This window comes from Hemibagrus wyckioides, linkage group LG01 (assembly GCF_019097595.1).
Source record: "Hemibagrus wyckioides isolate EC202008001 linkage group LG01, SWU_Hwy_1.0, whole genome shotgun sequence".
Classification (NCBI taxonomy): domain Eukaryota; kingdom Metazoa; phylum Chordata; class Actinopteri; order Siluriformes; family Bagridae; genus Hemibagrus; species Hemibagrus wyckioides.
In genome coordinates this window covers 28472162-28498447 of record NC_080710.1, presented here as the reverse complement: position 1 = coordinate 28498447, position 26286 = coordinate 28472162, and the positions used below count along the sequence as shown (strand labels likewise).

At 37.9% G+C, this 26286-nt stretch overlaps 1 protein-coding gene across 5 annotated transcripts in view; it reads left to right on the top strand.

The window, feature by feature from the left end:
- Positions 1–2499: 2499 nt before the first annotated feature.
- Positions 2500–26286, top strand: part of pfkpa (phosphofructokinase, platelet a) — a 41974-nt gene continuing 18187 nt past the window's right edge. For 2 of the 5 annotated variants that reach the window (XM_058392677.1, XM_058392686.1), the window contains exons 1-12: positions 2501–2738; positions 10977–11050; positions 11815–11892; positions 12728–12917; positions 14539–14704; positions 15553–15597; positions 15760–15868; positions 20438–20533; positions 21861–21953; positions 23687–23812; positions 25048–25112; positions 25202–25271. In XM_058392677.1, the coding sequence (XP_058248660.1) occupies positions 2648–2738; positions 10977–11050; positions 11815–11892; positions 12728–12917; positions 14539–14704; positions 15553–15597; positions 15760–15868; positions 20438–20533; positions 21861–21953; positions 23687–23812; positions 25048–25112; positions 25202–25271 (1203 nt within the window). In that variant the 5' untranslated portion in view covers positions 2501–2647. Of the gene's footprint in view, positions 2739–10976; positions 11051–11814; positions 11893–12727; positions 12918–14538; positions 14705–15552; positions 15598–15759; positions 15869–20120; positions 20217–20437; positions 20534–21860; positions 21954–23686; positions 23813–25047; positions 25113–25201; positions 25272–26286 lie in introns of all 5 variants that reach the window. The other 3 variants (XM_058392711.1, XM_058392702.1, XM_058392694.1) reach the window with 3 other exon arrangements.

Below are 26286 nucleotides of genomic sequence, written 5' to 3'. Positions count from 1 at the left end.
TCTGTCCTTCCGGAAACAGGAAGTACTGTACTTATATTTAGATCATGTGACATCAGCTGTTTAGGCTTCCATTACGGGAGTGCTTAGAGTCAACACTAGTTGTTGTTCTCTAAATAACTAAAAATGTGTGTTTTATGTTTGGTGTATCATCCCTGCAAATTTGGTCTTGCCTAAGAAAAGTAACTTGATCCATGCTGGTAATAGAAAGCTGTAGTTCGAGGAGGTGTCTCATACAATGAGATCCACTGACATTTCATATCTCATATTGGCGTTTTAAATGAACTTTCAGGGGAAATGAATACAGTACGTCGTTGTTGTACAGGAGGTATATCATCCTGGAGCGGTTGTATGACTTCTGGCAAAATGTAAAATGTGAAATGTTGACCTTGTAACCCTCTCAAAATTTGTTTGTGTCACAATTGTAAGATTTCCATTAGGTTAAGAACTATAATTGTGTTTTAAGGGTACTTCTCTTAATAAAGCATCTCTTTAGACTGATTTAAGCCTTAAAATACTGCCTTAGTTAATCTCATCATGTATATCTGGGATACAGTGTTTATTTTATTTTATTTTATTTTATTTATTTATTCAGTCATACATTCATTTTTTTATATTTATTCAGTCATACATTTATTTATTTATTTTATTTTTTATGTATTTATGCTTTAAAATACAGCCTTAGTTAATCTCATCATGTATATCTGGGATACAGTGTTTATTTTATTTATTTATTCAGTCATACATTTATTTATTTAGTTTATTTTTTATGTAGGGCTTCAAGCCATTTGTCACATTAAGAAAAAATATCTGTTTTTAATATTTATTTGAACAGTTGTACCATTTAATAGACCTAAACTGAACTGTGGTCAAAATTAGTAATACGAGTAATACGTTATATCATTTTTATAAAATGCGTATAAATGTTTTCACACATTGCCTGATGCTGTATAAACTCCTGAAGCCAGAACCAGGCAGTTGGCAGAACGACAGAAAGCAATAAGGGAAGTTCGGGCTCATTTATTTAATGACTTATGAAACCCTAGAAGATGATATCATTGTTTTGAGGAGACTTCTTTCCTGGGAATGTAATTAGAGACAATTACCAAAGTTGCAAACGTCATGTGACTCAGCACACACAGAGAAGGCAGGGAAATAGCACAGTGCTGATGACAGTAACTGATGACACCAGAAGGAGGATCTTTGGATGTTTTAAGTCTAACAGGTGGCTCTATACTTGTAGGAGCTATAACACACACTTTAAATAAGAACAGTACACATTTCATACATACTTCAGTTACTAATTGAGTCGAATCAGTGGTGTGTGTTCATGAAAACCTCACGAAAAGCCCTCACCTGTACAAGCGCTCACAACAAATGTGTTCGAAGAAAAAGTACAGTATATTAACTAGAATTAAGGCTCCTGTGAGTCAATTGGCTCAGCTTACCAATGACTCCTTGATTTGTTTTGGTCAAAGTTGCTATCTTTGCCTAATTATCAACCTTCAATCTCTTGATACATTTGATCAACCAAATGCTATTAAATAAATGTAAAACCACCTTACGACATATATGGACACTTCAATATACCGGTATAACTCCTGTCATAAACACCTGATTTAACTAAGGAGCTAATTAACATCCATGCCTGATCTGAAGTGGGTGTTCAACACAAGATATCGGGATCCTGTACATTAAATTGTCTTTATTTGTCACATACAGCACATTACAGCACAGTGAAATTCTTTCTTTGCATATCCCATCCTTGGGGGTTGGGGTCAGAGCGTAGGGTCAGCCATGATGCAGCGCCCCTGGAGCAGGGTGGGTTGGGGGCCTTGCTCAAGGGCCCAACAGTGGCAGCTTATTGGCATCTTCTGGTCAACGACCCAGAGCCTTAACCACTTGAGCTACCACCTCTCCTTAAGCATTTTGAATGGTTAAATAATTATTTATGCCAAACTCCATCTTTCACATCTTTTCAACCACAGGATGAAGGAATCTACTAGGAGTCGGCTCAAAGAGTCGACTCATTCGTGAACGATACATAACTGTATCGTAAGTTTAACAAAACCACAGATTTCCACTATAGAATTTCTTTAACCCTGGCATAACACATACAATCTCTTGAGTTGTATTTTAAATGCATTAAGTCTATAATACGCTATTTTATTGGACTTATCACATGACATTAAAAAGTGTTCATTTTATTTTATTTTTTACTTGCCAGCTCATCTACTTGATTTTGTGACTTTAAAAACGTTATGCACGTGAGGGGGAAAACGTGGTTTTGTTCCTAAAACATTATTTTAAAGAGTACCTGTAAACGAGATGTAGCACGTTCCACCATCACGTACCATACAGTCGAGACGTACTTCCATGTCCCGCCCATGTTGCCCTATGCGGAAGCGTCCCAAATATGGACACTCTGATTGGTGGACGCGAAAAACGTCAGCCATGACGTGTCCTGCTATTGGTCGAATACTCCCGTTATGTTAATAAGCACTTGCTCAGCTAGCGGACGTGCTAAAGCGGTGTATCGAGAGACAGGAAAAGGGGGCGGACGGTGTCTCTCTACCGGCACAATTTTAGGCAGTTTTGTTCTTTATTTCTCTTAAATACATTTCCGTTTCGCTATTTCGGTGGAACGAAAATGTCGAAGCCAGACACCAAGAAGTTTTTTGAGAACCTCACCGGAGCTGGGAAAGCCATCGCGGTGCTGACAAGCGGAGGAGATGCTCAAGGTACCGTGTCTCGGGACGTGTCCCAATAACCTGCCTAGTACCTACATATGTGCACTTCGTAGGGTGCGAGATAACGGCGAGCCTATACAATATGTAGTGAACTAGGGCTTGCTTTGGTATGCAGCCAGTGTTTGAGAATGTTCTCCATGACATTGTAAAGGACAAATTCAACACCGGAGACAGCGGTATTTTAGTCATGACAGCTTTAGACAGGGTTTAACCGGTAATTAAATATAATCTTAGACCTAATTACGGCTTATTTCCAAACAGAATATACGTGGTAACTAGCATTTTAAAAAAAAATAAAAATTCAGGAATTAAGCCCTGGTTTCTCGTGATTATCTTAATGACATCCTATGTAGATTAACTCTATATTTACTGCTCCGGGTGTAATGCGTTTAAATGTGCTTAATCTCATTTCCTGAGCAAGTTTTGCTCTCATGTGCACAAGCACAGTGTAGAATATGAGACAGGTCCGCTCATCAGTATACAGTATATTTATTTACCTGCGTCTTTCCGAGCAAACTCAGGTTACAGTTTGTTTATACAGACCGTAATGAAGTGTAATAAAATACAAGACAGCTCTAAGACGCCGCGGATGATTAGAAAATCCCTGGCACTGCATTGCGGAGTCGTGAACATCACGTAGGCTGCGCTGGAAAAACGCATACGCTAGCCTACTGTAGCCAAGATGCAAACCCTCCGCGCGACGTATGGTCGCCTTGGCAACCCCTAACCATTCCGGTAATCATTAAAACGGCATCTATTCGTTTGTGGGATTTTTATTTCCCCCGTTGTCTGTTTGTTTTTCCTGCCTATAACTCCGAACCAGGAAGTCGCCCTATTTTAGCTTCAGTCCATCACTTTATTGCGCATCATATAATTGTTAAATATTTTATTGGGCGTTACGGGTTTACATAGGAGCGGAAATGACGTCACCGAGGAGGCTACGTGATAAGCTGCAAGTTACCTGTCTGAGGTTAGGTTGCCATGTTGGTTTGTTTTCTGTCGGGATCTCTGTCGCGCTTTAAGTATAACGCATGTATATACTATACTACACGTTTCCTTCCCTCGTGTAGTGGAAATATATGTTTTAAAATGTTTTTAAAAATCCCCACGTGTTCAAATGTGTTAAAAACCCCAATCTGGCATCCCAAACGACCGGCGGAAATATACAGTCATGCGTGCAGTTTCTCTATTCTGCCTACGAGAGTAAAGGCACGTCACCCTGCGGTGAGAAACACACACACACACACTCACCCTCACACTCACCCTCACACTCACCCTCACCCTCACACACACTCACACTCACTCACTCACTCCCTCTCACACACACACACACACACACACACGTCCAACAGCATCAATTTATGCTGAGTGACTATCTATATCTTTTCAAAACTATTCTTATGATCTTCTTCTTGTTCTTCTGATTCTTGATGATTTTTCTTCAAAACCTGAATATTTAGTTTGTCCACTGTAATCGTCATCTCTGACCAGTCGTAGATGCTTCATTTGAAAGCTTTAACAGAGATTTTGCTTTCTTGTGGTCTTTCCATGTCTAGACTCTCTGATGATCCAGCAGCAGGGGCGGAACCAACAGAGTATGAATAGAGGCAAAAAAAGAAAGGCTTGGGGTTATATAAGGCTCAGGGTTGTTTAATGAAGGCAAAACTCGGCGTTGTTTCCCCCAAGAAAGGATGAGAACCCCCTGCTTTTACATTCATGTTAAATCTTCCTGAGTCACATTTCTGCAATGCTATGTAGTGTTGTGTGACATTGACAAGGCTCTACAAGTAACAACAGATCTCGCAGATTTTCTTGGCTTCTTTCTCATTGTTAAATCATCAGAAGCTGGCAGCATGAAGAACTTTTTTTTTTCCATGACCAAACATGACTCTACATCAAACCATACAGAGCAACAGCTACTCTTCTGTCACTCTTTCTTTCTTTCTTTCTTTCTTTCTTTCTTTCTTTCTTTCATGCATGCAGGATTGTGTTTTCATACGATACGTCCAGCATTTCCCAAACTACAGTGTTGAGCCGTAAACACTGAACATGTTTATTGTGAAGGCTGGCCCGTGTGATCCGATCCAACAGACTGTTGCTCAAATTGCTGAAGAAGTTAATGCTGTCCAGAAAGGGGTCAGAATACACAGTGCAGGACGGGTCAGGGCTGTTTTGGAAGCAAAAGGGGGACCGACACAATGTTAGGCACGTGGTCATAATGTTATGCCTGATCATTGTATCTATCTAATCTAGATCATCATTGATGAAGAATTTATTATATATTTTAGGAAACAAGAGTTTCTTCAGTCTGGCGATCTCTCTACCTACCATTTACATATCACAAGCCTGTGTTACACGAATCATAAAGCTTGTACAACACAAAAGAAATTAAACGCTTGGATACATGAATTTATAAGATAATCATCAACAGCATGGAGGTGTGATGTGGGCTAACATGAGACTTTATTTGTCATATACACATAGCAGCACAGGGTAGTACTATTGTTCATATATCCCAGTTTATAAAGCTGGGGTCAGAGCACAGGGTGAACCATGATACAGAGAGGATTAAGGGCCTTGCTGAACAGTGCCAGCTTGGCAGTGCTGATGTTTGACCCCGAGCAGTAACCCAGTGCCTATATGTCCAAAAATTTGTGGACGTCTGATCATCAGAAACATATGTACTTTCTTACTCTCCTATTCCACTCTCTGTGGTTATAATAACCTCCACTCTACTGGGAATGCTTTAGAGCATTAGTGAGGTCAGGCACATGTCAAGTGAGGCAAGGCCTGAGGTGAAGAAGGTTGAGGTCAGGGTTCTGTCTAGGCCACTCTGGTTTTTCCACTCCAACCTTGGCACACCAAGGTGTCTTCACGAGGTTACCATATGCAGAGTTGTTTGTCTACAGCTGTTCTCTACACAAACAAATCTCTAGTTGAAATATTAACACCAACAGATCTTAGAGCTCCTCAGTTACTGATGAAAAAACATGTTTTCCACTAGCATTGTCCTTCCCATCCCAGCTAAGCTGCCACCTGGGATAAAAAGTGCATGATGCCGTCCAGTACTTCAATACAGAATTCTGAAAATGCATTCACTTCCCTGCACATTGCTTGTATAACAGCAGACTACAGTTGAGGAAAGCGTTCCCAGCATGAAATCATGCTTCAGACATGTTAAATGTGACACATGGAGAATTTATGTTTGAAGAGGTCATAACGAATCATCCCAAGTATTACAGGAGAGTCATTGACCTATTTAGACGCTGCTCTGGTTGCTCTTTCTGAACGAGCCCTAAATAGAATAACCAGTCTGTACATTTAGGAAATACTTTCCCATACCTGGACGCGTACTCAGTTTGATCAACAGTTTAGAATTTTCAACAGTTTGGGGTCATAGATGTGTCCCGTGATTGTTTGTGGACCTCACACACTGTGACAATTATTTACATGTTCTTACATGTAATACACAAAAGTCCAGCTTTAAAATGCAACAATAAAACCGCAACAACTACAACACATGGCAAATTTGGACATGAAGATAGAAGTGGACAGTTGAGTGAGTTGCCAGCTGTGTCAGTGCCAGGGTACGAGACCTCTGTCAGCTGTTTGTTAGCAAGAATTTTATAGCTATTTCTGATGCATTGCTGATCAAAGAACATGAGATATTGTATATTCACTTAACCTGACAGCTCTCTCACACAACATGCTCAAATTTCTCTTAATGCAGCCGGATAAAAACATTGCTGACAGTTTTAACTCATGATATATTCATGTTGATTTCATAATATAAAAAGCTGACAGGAGTGTAAATATCGCCTGGTGTCTCGCGGAAGAGATGTCTGGATCTTCTCATTCAAGACGTTTTCAGATCAGCCCAGCAGCAGCGCAGTGCACAAAAACATGCAGGTTAAGAATTTTGGACTTCCAAACTTAAGAATAAAGAAAAATCTTCATATCACTGACATTGAAATGGTGAAGAAGATAAACATTCGTTGAGCAGGAGCTCTACGGAGAAGATTAGCCAGACTGGTATGGGTGAGCAGAAAAGCATCTCAGAATGTCAAACCAGCAGAAGACCACATTTACATTTAGCAGTCACCCTTATTCAGAGCAACATACATTTTTTAATCTAATTTATTTAGTATAACTGAGCAATTGACTACTTTCTCAGGAACCCAGCAGAGGCAGCTGGGGTTCAAACCCACAACCTTCTGAGCAGTAGTCCAACGTCTTAACCACTGAGCTACCACATCCCTTCATAGCAGGTTCCTCTCTAGTCAGATGATCATATTTCCTGATTCATGACTGTAAGGAAGGAAGTAGTCCTTATTATCCCTACATACATACATACATAATAGGTCAGTGGAATTCTTTTTTTCACATATCCCAGCTGAGGAAGTTGGAGTCAGTGCCCCTCGCACAATTGCCCAACAGTGGAGTTTGGTGGTGCCGGGGCTCGAACCCCGATCTTCTAAGCAACAACCCAGACCCTTAACCACTTGAGCCACCACTGCCCCGTTGTTTGTCAAATATACATTACAGCACAGTGAAATTTTTTCTTCACATAGCCCCTCCTTGAAGGGTTGGGGTCAGAGGGCAGGGTTAACCATAATGCAGCCCCCCTGGAGCTGGGGGGGTTGAGGGCCTTGCTCAATGGCCCAATAGTGGCATCAACATCAATAACCCAGAACCATAATCACTTGAGCTACCACTGAGGATTAAGACTCGTATACGGTGTGCACCAATTACTTCTACTAGTAAACGTTTACATAAAATATTAAACATTGCTAGTCTGGGAGCGCCTAGCCACTACGTCCGCTCACGCCGCCATCTTGCTTAATAATCATTATATAATCTGATTGAGGCAGAAATATAGTCATGGATTCCTACGTCACTCTGAAGCTCATCAGTTATTCCCACCCACCAGGTTATTCAACACAGCATCTTGGCAGCTGATATTCAAGCACAGCAGGCAACATTTACCCTGTCAGCACAATTTAATAAGACCTGCTGCCTTTTTTCTGTGTTTGTTTTCCTGGAATCGCAGAAGATCACCAGCAGGATCAGGTGACATGTATTGATTTAATCCCTCTGGAGGTTTGTTGATGATGTAGCTGAAGGACAGCAGCAGGTTTGCATAGACCCGCATGCACGTCAGTGGGGTAGAAAACATGGAAGCTCTAGGGGCAAGACAACATGGAAACGCCATGTCCATCACCAGGGAAGAGAATACCCACAAGGACAGGCTGATCTAAGATCTAGTAACTGCATGCATTTAGAAAAGTTGACTATGAGGGTGGCTTTGGATATCTGAATAAGGAAGTATCTGTCTGTTATAACACAACAGCTTGCTGTTTATTGCAAGTAATTACTGGAATGACCGAATGGCACGTTTTACATTTTATTAGTTTACAGCTGAATGTCTGTGAAGCAAAGTTATTACCTGTTATCGCTTATGTTATAGCAACTATAAACACCCGAACCAACAGCCTCTCTTCCTTTCTCTCACTGATGCTAATAAGACAGTGCTGGTTTTTTCTTCTTCTTGTGGTACGGCAAAACCCGAAAATGTAAATTGTCTCATGACAGAAGACTTACAGCTCACTTGCACAGTCCATATTTTTTTTTTGCATGCTTTTTCATTTACATTGAGAAGTTTTATATAACTACCCCAGTATACTAATATATGAACAGATTTGCACACATTCTCTATACTGTATACACGGATCAGGCATAACATTATGACCACCTCCCTAAAATTGTGTTGGTCCCCCTTTTTGCTGCCAAAACAGCCCTGACCCGTCCTGCACTGTGTATTCTGACACCTTTCTATCAGAACCAGCATTAACTTCTTCAGCAGTTTGAGCAACAGTAGCTCGTCTGTTGGATCGGATCACATGGGCCAGCCTTCACTCCCCACGTGCATCAATGAGCCTTGACCGCCCATGACCCTGTCGCCGGTTCACCACGGTTCCTACCTTGGACCACTTTTGATAGATACTGACCACTGCAGACCGGGAACACCCCACAAGAGCTGCAGTTTTGGAGATGCTCTGATCCAGTGGTCTAGCCATCACAATTTGGCCCTTCTCAAACTCACTCAAATCCTTACGCTTGTCCATTTTTCCTGCTTCTAACACATCAACTATGAGGACAAAATGATCACCTGCTGCCTAATATATCCCACCCACTAACAGGTGCCATGATGAGGAGATCATCAGTGTTATTCACGTCACCTCTCACTGTTCATAATGTTATGCCTGATCGGTGTATATCTTATTTTCTTTTTACTTTTGCTCCTTTTCTTGCTGTAGTTTTCCTGAGCCTCAGCTAATCAGCTTTACCTTTGACTATATAAACGTCTCATTGCAGAAAACATCACCATATCAACGATTACGGTTGGAGCGCCTGCCGCACAATCCTCTCTAAAGGATTATATTAAAGCGAGCGCATTCATATAAACCTGTGGTGTGAACTCCTGACCAATCAGATTTAAGAATTAAGCAGCACTGCAGTGTAAACATTCTTTTACTGAAATATCACATCCGTGTAAAAGTGAAAGATCTTCGTGTTTACGTGGAACATAAAACGTTAGACAACCGGCTTTACATGCTTGAACTAGTTCCTCTTAAATGACTAAACAGAATCCTTGGTTGTCTTGTTTCCCTTTTCACGCCACCCATACTTTCCCCGGGGTTAACAGCTAATCCTGGCTCTTCATAATCTAATGCTTCACACTGTTCTCTCCTAAACCCTGCCTTAACCTTCTGATTCACCCATTTCAACAACCATGACTGGATAAATATGGCTTGTCAATGAGATAAAAACGATGCTACTTAAATCCTCTTTGGCTGTTTTAAGCCTTTTGTGATGCTCAAAGGCAAGAAAATGTGATGTACTTTTTCCCCCTCAAATGCTGTATACACGACACACAAGGCTGTATAAATTATACACGAGGTTCAGTTCTGATTGTTGTCTGTTGCTAAGCATCGAACATTAGCATTCTAACACCACATCCGTTCACACGCTACATGTTTGGCATAACAACGCAGGGATAACACTACAAAAAAGCATGATGCTAACCATGCTTCGGAGGAGAGTTTCATAATCCCCCCGGTGTGAAAGCCATATTATTTGTATTACGGTTTTGACCGCAGTGCTTCGATGCTTTGAGAAGGAAACCTTTCTTATCTAATTGTCTATCTAATATGAAGACACATCCTAAAACGATTACCATTTACAGACAAAACGCCTCCGTAGACTCTGGGAAATGGAGCTGCAGCTTTTTGTCTGCCACAGCTCTAGTGTTTGGTCTGCGTTTGACTTGCTGCTTAGCACCGGCATTACATTATAAATCAAATGTTTCAGGGTTTTAGCAAACAACTGCGAAGAAGGGCTTTAATAGGTTTTCATAGTTTAATACATCTAATAGAACACATAGGAGTTGGAGTAAGTCTCTGTCCCATGTGAAGTATTTGAGCAACTTATCTCAAAACCTCAGAAAAGACTGAGGGGGTGCGAGGAATCGGGACGCACTCAGCTTTTACCAAACATGGCCGTGTGTGAGAGTAAGAACACACAAACACACACACACACAGAAAGAGAGAGAGAGAGAGAGATAGAGAGAGAATGCAGTACAGTACAGTCCACCAAAACTTGTATTATTATTTTTCTTTCTTCTCTGTTGGCACCACTGAATTTATAATAATAATAATAATAATAGTAATAGTAATAATAGTAATAATAATAACAACAACAAAACAACAATAAGAGGTATTACTACTATTATTTATTAATGTATTAATTATTATTATTATTATTATTATTATTATTATTATTATTATTATTATATTGTTTATTATATATTACATATTAATTATTATTAATCTTAATAATATATTATATTATGTTTTTATTATATTTGTATATTATTATTATTATTATTATAATTATTACTATTATTATTATTAATTATTAATTTAAAAATGAATGACAATGACTACGTTCATGACCTCATGGCCATATGATCTATTGGCCTCATTAATTTGTGCAATTAATGTAACACCTACACTTACAATTACTTAAATCAGATGTAGACTTTCTGCTCTTCTGTCCAAAACTGTCCAGCTTTGATGTATGTCCAGTGGACCTGTGATCATCTTCTATCTGTCAGTGAGTTTGGGTAAAATATCTGACATTGTGTGTGTGTGTGTGTGTGTGTTACAGGTATGAACGCAGCCGTAAGGGCTGTGGTGCGAATGGGAATCTACGTGGGCGCCAAAGTCTACTTCATTCATGAGGTATGTCAGGTTTGTCCACATGCATGTCACGTAATCGAGAGGAATGAATATAAGAGGCGATGCGAGGACACTCGAGTCACAGCACGTGCTTGTGATTGTGCAACTCGACACTAACGCTTATGGTTTAATGTATTGCAGAATTTGCCACACATTTTTTTGTAATACAGTACATTGGGTAACATTTCATTTGAAGGGTTTCTACATATTCTTCCCCCAAGTGTTTTCCTGTCAGCCCTGAAAGAACCAATTTTATGTATAGGCTCTTAAAATGTCTTTAGAAGTGTAAATACCCTGGTCTTTATATATGTTTCCGTAATATTGATTGTGTACATGTTCTTTAATGATGTTAATGGTGCCATTACTTTTGTTCCAAAGAAATAAACCATGTCTTCTGCTGAAACTGTGCCATCCTAGTTTCCCTATAATGGATTGTGTGCTGCTAATCATTGCTGACCCAGGGAAGAGAGAGAGAGTGTGTGTGTGTGTGTGTGTGTGTGTGTGTGTGTGTGTGTGGTATATTTATAAAGCAGCATAATGGTTCAATCACGCATGTACAGCACTCAAATGCTTCTCTCCACACAGACACACACACACACACTTTTTTATTAAATGTCTGATGTGTATAAAGGACTTAATGACATTCAGATTGCAATTGTAGCAAACTATAATCGAACTGATGATTGAATTACAGTAAAAAGGACATGAAAGGATATGGGACATGAAAGGCTAATTTTGCTGTGTGTGTGTGTGTGTTCGTTCTACAGGGATATCAGGGTATGGTTGACGGAGGTGATAACATAAAAGAGGCTACTTGGGAGAGTGTTTCCAGCATGCTGCAAGTGGTGGGTGTTGTGATAAGGCTCAGACATGCACACACACACACACACAAACATAAACACACAAACATAAACACAGCAAAACCTTTCCAATAAGCATATTTCATTTCTGTGTATACATTAGCGGTCAGATCTACACCGCTTAAATGGGAAACTTTAACATCTTTGGAGAACTTTACCCTACATATAGAGGTTATTATAGGAAATCTTAACTAGCTGTTGATATGTGTAATTTTTATTTTTTATTTATTTTCTTTTTTATTGAACCTTCATTTCACCAGGAAAAACACACTGAGATGAAAACATCTCCCTTATAAGAGCGTCCTGGCCTAGATAAGCAGCATCACCGCTCACACAGCTTTAACACATAGCAGCCAGACATACACACAAACATTATATAAATAAAATCAAATTACAGTAAAAATGAAATGAATAATGGAAAGAGGATCAATAATAGACAGACCACACACAAATTTAATCTGGAACATTTTTGCCTTCCTCACATTTAACAAATAACCTATTATTGTTTTTATTATTATTATTATTATTATTATTATTATTATTATTATTATTATTATTATTATTATTATTATTATTATTATTATTATTATTATTTAATGGGCTTAAATACATCATGGAACACATTTAATAATTATTACATTAACAACAATTTTCTTCTTCTAATATTTCCAGTGGTGTCTATGGTAGCCTATAGAATGTTTTTTGTTGTGCTTATATTTTTTGTTGTTATTGTGTAGCCCTTTGTCGTAGTTTATTTCTTTGTATTCTTCATTTTCACGTGTCATTTGAATCGAAATGTTTTCTTCCACATCATCATCAGGGAGGCACTGTGATCGGAAGTGCGCGGTGTAAAGAGTTCAGGACACGTGAAGGACGTCTGAAGGCGGCTCATAACCTGGTGCAGCATGGCATCACTAACCTGTGTGTCATCGGTGGAGACGGCAGTCTGACAGGCGCCAACCTCTTCAGGGAGGAGTGGAGCGACCTGCTGGCTGAGCTCGTGCAGCAGGGTATGCAGTGCACTGTGTGTGTGTGTGTGTGTGAATAATGTCCTCACAATGACATGTCAGGGTCAGATGTTCACACAATGACATATCAGTGTCAATCAAAATGACTGTCAAATGTCCTCATAATGACATATCAATGTCAAATGTTCTTATAATGACCTATCAGTAACAAATGTCCTTATAATGACATGTTAGTGTCAAATGTCCTTACAATGACATATCAATATCAGATGTCCTTATAACGACATATTAGTGTCAGATGTCCTCATCATGACATATCACTGTCAAATGTCCTCATAATGACCTATCAGTGTCAAATGTCCTCATAATGACCTATCAGTGTCCAATGTCCTCATAATGACCTATCAGTGTCCAATGTCCTCATAATGACATATCACTGTCAAATGTCCTCATAATGACATGTTAGTGTCAAATGTCCTCATAATGACCTATTAGTGTCAAATGTCCTCATAATGACCTATTAGTGTCAAATGTCCTCATAATGACCTATCAGTGTCAAATGTCCTCATAATGACATATCAGTGTCCAATGTCCTCATAATGACATATCAGTGTCCAATGTCCTCATAATGACATATCACTGTCAAATGTCCTTATAATGACATGTTAGTGTCAAATGTCCTTATAATGACATGTTAGTGTCAAATGTCCTTATAATGACGTTAGTGTCAAATGTCCTTATAATGACATATCAGTGTCAAATGTCCTTATAATGACATATTAGTGTCAAATGTCCTCATAATGTCCTTATAATGACATGGCAATGTCAAATGTCTTCACAATGAGCAAAATATGTCAGCATAAGATGTCCTCATGGTGATCGGTCAGCGTCAGAAGTTGACACAATATGTCGATGTCCGATGTCCTCGCAATGTCATAATGCAATGGTCCAATGGACATAGTAGTCCTCATAATGCAGACTTAGTGTCAAATGTCCTCACGTTCCCCAGTCCTCACAAAAATGATAAATTTTTATTTTTAAACTGGGTGTGTGTGTGTGCGTGTGTTTATTTTCAGAGTTAGAAGATAAGGCTGAATATCTGGGCATTGGATTAGAGCCATACTGATCTCTCAGCACTGTGTGTGTGTATGTGTGTGTGTGTGCGTGTGTGTTCTGAATAATCAGCCTACAGTACTTCATGATAAAGTTGTAATAGTAATACAGTAGTACTAGGTGTAACATTAAGGGTAACAGAATTGTAATAGAATTGAAGGAGTACTCTATACTCATCTCCTCATATCCTCTGTGGACCTTTTCATGTATGTGTGTTTAATTTGAACACATTTACCTCCACTGAGAAAAGGACAGCAAACCTGTTTACTTCAAATGTCCTTGTAATGGAAGTCTAAGGGCAGATGCTGAAGTTTAAGAGTAAATGTTAAAAACATGACTGTATTATGCAGATTTTAAGCCACACCCCCTACAGCCTAATGATAAGGCTCTTAGAATAAGACTAACATGAAATAATGCACTTATCACTTCCCAAAGCTTATCTGGCATCCACAGTTTATTCCCTCTGATGATCCGATGCTCCCCATGATCGAGAGAGAAAGAGACGAACATTTCTGTGCTGTTTGAGTAAATTCTGTCATGTCCCGGTCAGGTCTGATCGATGACGAGGCTGTACAGAAATATTCAGCCCTGCACATCGTAGGAATGGTGGGCTCCATCGACAACGACTTCTGCGGCACAGACATGACCATCGGCACAGACTCGGCTCTCCACAGAATCATCGAAGTGGTGGACGCCATCATGACCACTGCTCAGAGGTTAGAGCTGACAAATTACAGCTTGTAAAGTACATGCTGTGTACAGATAAATAATAAAAATTCTCCATTATAAGAGTTATTAGCATTATAAAGCATTAGTATTAATGAAATAACAGTTATTAGCAGTATTAAAATATTTACAATATTTGTTTAGGTACAGGGATTTAGATATAAATTTTTATTATATTATTCATATTATAAATATTATTTTATAATATTTCATAATATTTTTCAATTTTTTTATTTTTATTATTCATTTTTTTTAACTTAATTAACACCTATTTTAACTTAAATTAAATAAACCATTAATATTACATTAATTAATATTTTAGCTGATCAGTTAATCACTTTAGATGCAGCTAAGTGCTTTTTGTGGTCCATGCGCTAATAATAATAATAATAATAATAATAATAATAATATAAAAGTATTATACAATCATTTTTTATTTTATTTGTATTTCTTTCTTCTTATCATATTAAAAATATGATTAGTGTTATAATTAAGTGTTTTTTATTTTCCATTATGTATCAAGTTACAGTGAATATTAATAATAATAATAATAATAATAATAATAATAATAATAATAATAATAATAATAATAATAATAATTAATAAACCAGCTAAAAACAATTACATCTTAATAATCACATGTTATTGGGTAAAATAATTTCAGTTTCACTGATATTAAGAATTAAAATTACAACCAGCAGAATACAAGAACCAAGATGAAAAAGAAGTAAATAATTATTCTAATTAATTAATTATTATTTATTAATTATCTTTAATTTAAAACCATTGGCTATACACTAGTTTTGAACTAACTGGCATTACTGTATGTGATTTTCAGCCACCAGAGGACGTTTGTGTTGGAGGTGATGGGTCGACACTGTGGGTAAGACGATCCAGTCATCTTTTAAAATCTAATCAGCCTCTTTCTGTGCTCAGATCACTGACAGCTAAAATGACACATTCATGTTGATGTTCAGATACTGAGAGTCCCTCTTTATAATCTTTACTGTAAAGTGTATGATGTTAATCGATTATTTCTCTGCAGCTACCTGGCGCTGGTGAGCGCACTGGCCTGCGGTGCAGACTGGGTTCTGATTCCCGAGATGCCTCCGGAAGACGGCTGGGAGGAGAAGATGTGTGAGAAACTCTCTGCGGTAAAACAAACTCGAGCTCTTCCTCACCTACAGATGTTTTTATATATTTTATAGGCTTTAGTTTATTGTTGTAGATTTTTTTAGTAGATACATTGGTAGACAGACAAACTTACAAACACAGACAGATAGATAGATAGATAGATAGATAGATAGATAGATAGATAGATAGATAGATAGATAGATAGATAGATAGATAGATAGATAGATAGATAGATAGACAGACAGTTAGATAGACAGACAGACAGTTAGATAGACAGACAGGCAGACAGACAGTTAGATAGACAGACAGGCAGACAGACAGTTAGATAGATAGACAGACAGACAGACAGACGGACAGTTAGATAGACAGTTAGATAGACAGACAGTTAGATAGACAAACAGACAGATAGATAGATAGATAGATAGATAGATAGATAGATAGATAGATAGATAGATAGATAGATAGACGGACAGACAGACGGACAGACAGACAGTTAGATAGACAGACAGGCAGACAGACAGTTAGATAGACAGACAGGCAGACAGACAGTTAGATAGACAGACAGGCAGACAGACAGTTAGACAGACAGACAGATAGATAGATAGATAGATAGATAGATAGATAGATAGATAGATAGATAGATAGATAGACGGACGGACAGACAGACGGACAGACGGACAGATGGATAGACAGACAGACAGACAGACAGATAGATAGATAGATAGTCAGACAGACGGACAGACAGACAGACAGTTAGATAGACAGACAGGCAGACAGATAGATAGATAGATAGATAGATAGATAGATAGATAGATAGATAGATAGATAGATAGATAAACAGACAGTCAGACGGACAGACAGACAGTTAGATAGACAGACAGGCAGACAGACAGTTAGATAGACAGAGGCAGACAGATAGATAGATAGATAGATAGATAGACAGACAGACAGACAGACAGTTAGATAGACAGAGGCAGACAGATAGATAGATAGACAGAGGCAGACAGATAGATAGATAAACAGACAGACAGACAGACAGACAGACAGACAGATAGATAGATAGATAGATAGATAGATAGATAGATAGATAGATAGATAGATAGATAGATAGACAAGCAGACAGACAGAGAGATAGATAGACAGATAGATAGATAGATAGATAGATAGATAGATAGATAGATAGATAGATAGATAGATAGATAGATAGATAGACAGATGGACAGATAAGCAGACAGACAGACAGACAGACAGATAGATAGATAGATAGATAGATAGATAGATAGATAGATAGATAGATAGATAGATAGATAGATAGACAAGCAGACAGACAGAGAGATAGATAGATAGATAGATAGATAGATAGATAGATAGATAGATAGATAGATAGATAAACAGACAGTCAGACGGACAGACAGACAGTTAGACAGACAGACAGACAGGCAGACAGATAGATAGATAAACAGACAGTCAGACGGACAGACAGACAGTTAGACAGTTAGACAGACAGACAGACAGGCAGACAGACAGGCAGACAGATAGATAGATAGATAGATAGACAAGCAGACAGACAGAGAGATAGATAGATAGATAGATAGATAGATAGATAGATAGATAGATAGATAGACAGACAGACAGACAGACAGTTAGATAGACAGACAGACAGTTAGATAGACAGACAGGCAGACAGACAGTTAGATAGATAGACAGACAGACGGACAGTTAGATAGATAGACAGACAGACAGACAGACAGACAGACGGACAGTTAGATAGACAGTTAGATAGACAGACAGTTAGATAGACAAACAGACAGATAGATAGATAGATAGATAGATAGATAGATAGATAGATAGATAGATAGATAGATAGATAGACGGACAGACAGACGGACAGACAGACAGTTAGATAGACAGACAGGCAGACAGACAGTTAGATAGACAGACAGGCAGACAGACAGTTAGACAGACAGATAGATAGATAGATAGATAGATAGATAGATAGATAGATAGATAGATAGATAGACGGACGGACAGACAGACAGACAGACAGACAGACAGACAGACAGACAGACAGACAGACAGTTAGATAGACAGACAGGCAGACAGACAGACAGACAGACGGACAGACAGACAGACAGACAGATGGATAGACAGACAGACAGACAGACAGACAGATAGATAGATAGATAGATAGATAGATAGATAGATAGATAGATAGATAGATAGATAGATAGATAGATAGTCAGACAGACGGACAGACAGACAGACAGTTAGATAGACAGACAGGCAGACAGATAGATAGATAGATAGATAGATAGATAGATAGATAGATAGATAGATAGATAAACAGACAGTCAGACGGACAGACAGACAGTTAGATAGACAGACAGGCAGACAGACAGTTAGATAGACAGACAGGCAGACAGACAGTTATATAGAGAAACAGACAGACAGACAGAGATAGATAGACAGACAGACAGACAGACAGACAGACAGACAGACAGACAGACAGACAGATAGATAGATAGACAGACAGACAGACAGACAGACAGATAGATAGATAGATAGATAGATAGATAGATAGATAGATAGATAGACAAGCAGACAGACAGAGAGATAGATAGACAGATATATAGATAGATAGATAGATAGATAGATAGATAGATAGATAGATAGATAGATAGATAGATAGATGGACAGATAAGCAGACAGACAGACAGATAGATAGATAGATAGATAGATAGATAGATAGATAGATAGATAGATAGATAGACAAGCAGACAGACAGAGAGATAGATAGATAGATAGATAGATAGATAGATAGATAGATAGATAGATAGATAGATAGATAGACAGACAGACAGACAGACAGTTAGATAGACAGAGGCAGACAGATAGATAGATAAACAGACAGTCAGACGGACAGACAGACAGTTAGACAGACAGTTAGACAGACAGACAGACAGACAGACAGACAGACAGACAGATAGATAGATAGATAGATAGACAAGCAGACAGACAGAGAGATAGATAGATAGATAGATAGATAGATAGATAGATAGATAGATAGATAGACAGATGGACAGATAAGCAGACAGACAGACAGACAGACAGATAGATAGATAGATAGATAGATAGATAGATAGATAGATAGATAGATAGATAGATAGATAGATAGATAGATAGATGGATGGACAGATGGACAGATAAGCAGACAGACAGACAGACAGATAGATAGATAGATAGATAGATAGATAGATAGATAGATAGATAGATAGATAGATAGATAGATAGATGGACAGATAAGCAGACAGACAGAGAGATAGATAGATAGATAGATAGATAGATAGATAGATAGATAGATAGATAGATAGATAGACAGATGGACAGATGGACAGATAGACAGACAGACAGACAGACAGACAGACAGACAGACAGACAGACAGACAGACAGACAGACAGACAGACAGATCGATAGATCGATAGATAGATAGATAGATAGATAGATAGATAGATAGATAGATAGATAGACAGATGGACAGATAAGCAGACAGACAGAGAGATAGATAGATAAGAAGGTAGACAGACAGACAGAGAGATATAACAGACACCATAATACAAAACATACACACTTATTCTATCCTACGCACTTCATTTCTATGGTAACCTGTCTGACCAATCACAGCTCTCCCTGATAGTCTTCCAGTCTCAGGTATTTTACAATCTACACCCAGACTGCAGACAAAAGGAATTGTATTAGCATACCCAGTCGAAACGAAACACAAGGTGGGAGAGACCGGTCATAGCCATGATATCATACTGTTATAAACATACTGATTCATTAATTATATCGTTATTTTGGTCTTAAATGTGTTTATCATTTATATATTATAAGCTGTAATGTTTTATAAAGCATTGTAATGTTTATAAATGTTTTTATTCATGTAATAAATATATAATAATGTATTTATAGTAGAGTTATAGGATATTACTATGGTAAAAACTAATTCTAGTTGCAGTTCATGCTCTAGGCTGCAGAGGGCTCCAGAATTACAAACTGCTCCTTTAAACTGTCCACTGTAATCTGATCCATCCCTAAATTGGCTATATAACTGTAATGTAAATGTTCAGCAAAGTAATTGCGATCTGTTTTTATTTATTTTTTATCATGCAGCTCTGTTTCAGGGTAATTTCTCTGGAAGCGATTCCCGCTGACGTTGCCTCTCTCAGTTGTTTTGTGTCCTTGTTAATTCTGAAATGTGCTCATGACCCCAGACTCGATCCAGAGGTTCGAGGTTGAACATTATCATAGTGGCAGAGGGAGCCATTGACAGACATGGGAAAGCAATTACATCTAGTTTGGTGAAGGATGTGAGTACTGGATCATGCACCCAGGGCAGACCAAACGCATGGAGACCTGAAAGGAAGCAGCTTCAGGAACTAAAATTCACCACGTTTGGTCCAAAACGAAACAATTACAAAATAAAATAAGCAAACTGAACTGCTTCTACCATACAGTCTCCAGCTTTGGGACCCCCTCGGCGCTCCGTTTTTTTCCGTTTTCCTGTAACGTGTCTTTCGTCACCTCATAGAATCGGGCAGGAAGAAAAAGGCTGAATATCATTATAGTAGCCGAGGGCGCCATTGATCGTAGCAACAAGCCTATAACCACAGATCGTGTGAAAGATGTAAGTACATCAGGCTTGTTGGCAGCACGACTCCTGCATCGACCTGAACTTTGACCTCTCCGACATCTCTGTGTGGCTTCACTGTGTGGCTTTGTGACCCTTTTTAGGAATCTGTGTGGTAAGATAGCAGTAGTAAGCTTATTCTGCTAACCAGCAAGTCATACGCTCTCCTCTCATCCCTAATCGTCCATCACGTAATACCAGAGCGCAAGTAGAAGATGCAGCTTTTATAGACAGATCAGTTCGTCCAGTTATAGTGTAGTTGTGGTGCATAGCAATAAGAGGATGTTTTTATTTTAAATAAAAAAGCCACAGTAGCCACATCCTTTGACAGCGTTTTATCTCAGAAGTGATCTTGATAGGTATCATGTATCGAAAATATTATATATAGTATAATACACAAAATATAAAATGTTTCTAGACATTTATTTTTTTTTACTCAATTCAAGCTTGAACTATTATATTTTTCTTTCTTTTTGCAAGTGTAGGTCTGATGTACTAAGTTAATTATAGCGTTCAGCTGAAATTATTATTATTATTATTATTATTATTATTATTATTATTATTATAAATTATTAGCCAGCGTCAATCCTCCTCCTCCTCCTCCTCTCCTCTCCTTCATATGAAAAGTATTCGTTTTAAAGGAGGTTCAGACAAAAAGGATGGATTTCAACTGTGTGGAAAAAACAGGAAGTGTGAACAACTGATGAAATATTCCGGTTGTTCTGACGCATAAAACCTTCTTCCACATGAGATATTTCCCAAAATGCCTTTAAAAGCACTTTAAGTGTGCGTCGGATTTTATTGATTACATTAGAAATTGAATTTAATTCATGATAGATTACCGTATAAGTGTGTATATTAAGATTTGGATCATTTTAGCGTCCGGCGTAAGAGATGAGACGTAGCAGGAATAACAGGACAATAAGGTCATAGCGGGCCAGGGTCCCAGTTAAACAGGTCTTGCAGGAGTTGAGCTTGTGCTCGCTGCATGCGCTCGGTAATAGTCAACATGCTTTGTTCGCTGTTCATTCCTTAATGACTTGCACATGCATGGCAGCTCTTTGGTGAATGTCTGCTAATGCATGCCACAATCTCTTAAACTCTCTTTCATTCCTGCCTAGTCCTTAGTCCCCTAGTTGACTGCTCGAATGTTTTCCTTTAATTAAAGCATTATACCATAAGGCATGCTGTTCCCTCGGTTGCAGATTTTATTGTATTTCCCGTCGCTTTCAGAAATTCTGTTTGTTTTCTTTACTTCAGGCATTCGTTACCGGGAAATCTGTTTAATGTGTTTTTTTTTTTGTTCTTTAATTCTCCTCTACAGCTAGTGGTCCGCCAGCTAGGCTTCGATACCCGTGTAACCATCCTGGGTCACGTCCAGAGAGGAGGAACACCGTCAGCCTTCGACAGAATCCTGGTGAGAGATGGAGAGAGGCTGTGATCTCCGCTCATACACACCCGGAAGAGTTGCCTCTTTTAGTCTAAGCACATTAACGGATTTGTACGGACATGTGGTTTATCTCTCCATCATGAGGAGGAGAGAATGGGGCTGACCGATGAGGCTAAATAGTGATGCATTGACCTAGCGCACATAACATTTACATTCACAGCTTTGAGATCCCAGCCAATCATCCTGATAATGAAAGAACAAAACACAGACAGGATTTTTTTTATTGATTCATATTTTTAAGTACTACTTTAAGTACATCAGGAAGAGGTAGGTCTTTAGATGTATCTCTGATCATTTTATCATTTTATAACAGGGTTAATTGCACAGAAGAAATATTACATTTTAGCAAAATTAAATATCGTATAGGCATATTATAAAAATAAATATACGCAGATTATTTTGATATATTATTGGTTATTTTTTTTGCAAAAGATAATATATAACTGACTACAATCAAGATATTTTTTTTAGCTAACCATTTTTTGCAGCTTATTTATTCATAATTTCAAATCATAAGTTGATGATATTATAATGGACCAATTACTTAACAGTTAATCATTTTTGGTTTGATTATTTATTAGCTAAAATATAAAATTATTGTTTATTATGTTATATTACATTGAAATTATTTAACCTGAAACTACAAAATATATTTTTTCACCCCATCAGCCACCTGTTACTTAAAACCTCTTACATAAAATTATATATTTTATTTTTATATCATACATATTTAAATATCTTCAACAACATTAATTATTAATATTAGATTTTGGCAAAATAAAAAAGCTTGAATTATTTTAGATATTATTATAGTTATTATAGTAGCAGTATTTTAATAATAATAATAATAATAATAATAATAATAATAATAATAATAATAATAATAATAATGTAGTTTAATAATAATTTCTCAAATATATTTTGTCAATAACAAATTATTTCAAGCTTGAAATGATTAAATATATATCTAGATAGGTGGGTTTGATAATCATATTTTTGAAAGAGATATAATCTTGTGTAAGAGGTTTACAGCAACAGGTAGCTGATGCGATGTGAAAATTTATTTTCTACTAAATATTTTAGTTTTGAAGTAAAATAATCATTAATTAATGTTTTATTAATAATCATTAATTAAACATGTATTACTTGTCAATTACTTCTATTATAATATTTATATTTGTTACTGAAAATATCTTGCTCATAGTCATGCATCTATTATTTCTTATGATTAAATTAAAAGAAATGGAATATGATAATAAGAACGTCTTTCTAGACTTATAGAGAGATATCTATATATTTATTTAGATATTTGCTCTGTCCCTAGTATATTGTGTTATAAATAGAAGACTTATGTGGTAATCATAGCTACTCGTTTATATTTTAATGCTTCATTCATGATATAAAAATATAAAAATTTAAAACTTAAAACGTTTCCGTAAACAGTTTTATAATTTCTCAGTCTGTTAACGGTAACATGAATACAGATTTAGCTTGTCATGGACCGTTGTCATGGTTACACTGTAAGATGTTTGGAAAGTATCAAGAAGATTGTTGGAACACTCAGATCAAATGTAGGACCATGTTACAGGCAGAACTATATAAGAAGAAAATAGCAGCAGGAAAGGCCATGTGGATATTGTACAAGGGCATTTTATTTAAATGTCTGTGTGTGTGTGTGTGTGTGTGTCTGTTTTGTTTAGGCCAGTCGTATGGGCGTGGAGGCCGTATTGGCTCTGCTGGAGACCACGGCTAACACAGCGGCCTGCGTCGTCTCACTGTGTGGAAACCAGGCTGTGAGGCTGCCTCTCATGGAGTGTGTGCAGATGGTGCGTACTAAGATGCAGGCCAAGCCTTAGAAGAGTGTTTGTGTGTGTGTGTGTGTGTGTGTGTGTGTTAGATATTAAACCGTTTCTAGAAATCGCCAAAAGGGATCAAATGTCCACATAATCACCTGGTGAAGCTTTTAGATGGTTAAAGATTTTAGCAACAGGATGAACGCAACTACATCTTTATTTATTAGCTTAGTTATGTGCTTTTGTCATATAGTCACAAAATGTCCAGTGTTGTACTTTTATGAAGAAATATACTATACTGCAGTGCTGTATGTTAACATTTGTAAGCAAATCACACTGACGTAAAAATAATTAAATAAATAAATAGTTGCACTTACACTTATATTACTGGAGCATTGAGATTGCTTAATGAATAAATAATTAAATAAATAATTAAATAAATAAACAGTTGCAAGAAATACTTATATTACTGGAGCGTTGAGATTGCTTATTGAATGAATGAATAAATAAATGAATGAATAAATAAATAAATAAATAAATAAATAAATAAATAAATAAATAAATAAGAACCCGTATAGAAATACTTATATTACTGGAGCATTGAGATTGCTTAATGAATGAATAAATAAATAAACAGTTGCAAGAAATACTTATATTAACTTAATGAATGAATGAATGAATGAATGAATGAATGAATAAATAAATAAATAAAACCTTATATAACATTAAAAAAGTTTTAATATATTATATTTTATAATTTAATTTAATTTAATTTAATTTAATCTAATCTACTGGTATGTACTGTTGAAGATAAAAGCCTGCCTCACTTCACTACAATGAAAACACAGACCTTCTGTATTATTTATAAAGTTAGCTAGTAAGCCACCTGGGATAATATTTGTAACAAATAATGCTTACGCTAATGCTGCATTTATTTGATTAATGGGATTTTTAATTCAGGCATAACTCTCTAACTTGGACGCTTGCTCTTTCTTCTTGAGGCCTCTTGCCTCAGCTAGGGGGAAAAAAACGTCATTTTTAGCATTATGAGCACGTGCAGTGACACTGAATTTTACATCCAGCTTTGCTTTTTTGCTGTAGGAGACACTGAAGCAGAGGTGAAATAATATTACACACTTCCTGGATAAAGAGTAGTTCACATATTACATGATGTAATGCTACAGATTATATTTTAATTGTAACACAATCTCCGCTAGTCAAGAATGAATATCTGTCGTAAGTAAAAACCCCTCGCTTTGTCCTAACAGACCCAGGAGGTGCAGAAGGCCATGGACGAGAAGAAGTTTGAAGAGGCTGTAAAGCTTCGTGGCAGGTAGAGTGATGGAAAACAGGTACATGATGGAAAATCTCTACCTCCTTAAATCCCGAAATGCATTTAATGTTTTTTGTTTGGTTTTTTAGGAGTTTTGAGAACAATCTGAAGACCTACAAGCTCCTGGCTCACCGCAAACCGGAATCTGAGCTTCCACATGTGAGCTTTCCTGCAATTCATTACACACGAACAAAGGGCTGCGTATTCGTTATACACAATGGTCATGTCTGCGTTTCCCAGCAGCAGGAAGGTGTAATCGTATCCGCAGGTCTCTTTTCTTCTGTTTGTTCTCGTGGCTCATGTTGCACTGTACAAACAGGGAGAGGGGGAGGGGGAGGAGGAGGTGAGATTCCGTGGGTGACAAACGGCATTGTAGAAGATTGTTTTGGTCAGAATCTCTCTCTCTCTTTTCTCTTTCTCTCTCTTTCTGTCCTCCTCTCACCTCTCTCCCTCTCTCTCTCTCTCTCTCTCGCTCTCTCTCTGTCCTCCTCTCGCCTCTCTCTCTCTCTCTCTCTCTCTCTCTGTCTCTCTTTCTGTCCCCCTCTTGTCTCTGTGTCTCTCTTGCCCCTCTCTCTCTCTCTCTCTCTCTCTCTCCCATCTATCTCCCCCTCTGTCTCTCTCTCCCCTTTGCCCCCCCTCTCTTTCTGTCTCTCTCTCTCTCTCTCTCTCTCTCTCTCCCTCCCTCTCCCATCTATCTCCCCCTCTGTCTCTCTCTCCCCTCTGACCCCCCTCTCTGTCTGTCTCTCTCTCTCTCTCTCTCTCTCTCTCTCTGTCCTCCTCTTGCCTCTCTCTTTTCTCTCTCTTTTCTCTCTCTTTTCTCTCTCTCTTCTCTCTCTCTCTCTCTCTCTCTCTCTCTCTCTGTCCTCCTTTCGCCTCTCGCCTCTCTCTCTCTCTCCCACTTATCTCCCCCTCTGTCTCTCTCTCCCCTCTGCCCCCCCCCCTCTCTCTCCCGCCTCTCTCCCTCCCTCTTTTCTCTCTCTGTCTCTCTCTTTCTCTCTCTCTCTCTCTCTTTCTGTCTTCCTCTCGCCTCTCTCTCTGTCTCTCTGTCTCTCTCTCTCTCTCTCTCTCTTTCTGTCCTCCTCTCACCTCTCTCTCTCTGTCTCTCTCTCTCTCTCTCTCTCTCTTTCTGTCTTCCTCTCACCTCTCTCTCTCTGTCTCTCTCTCTCTTTCTTTC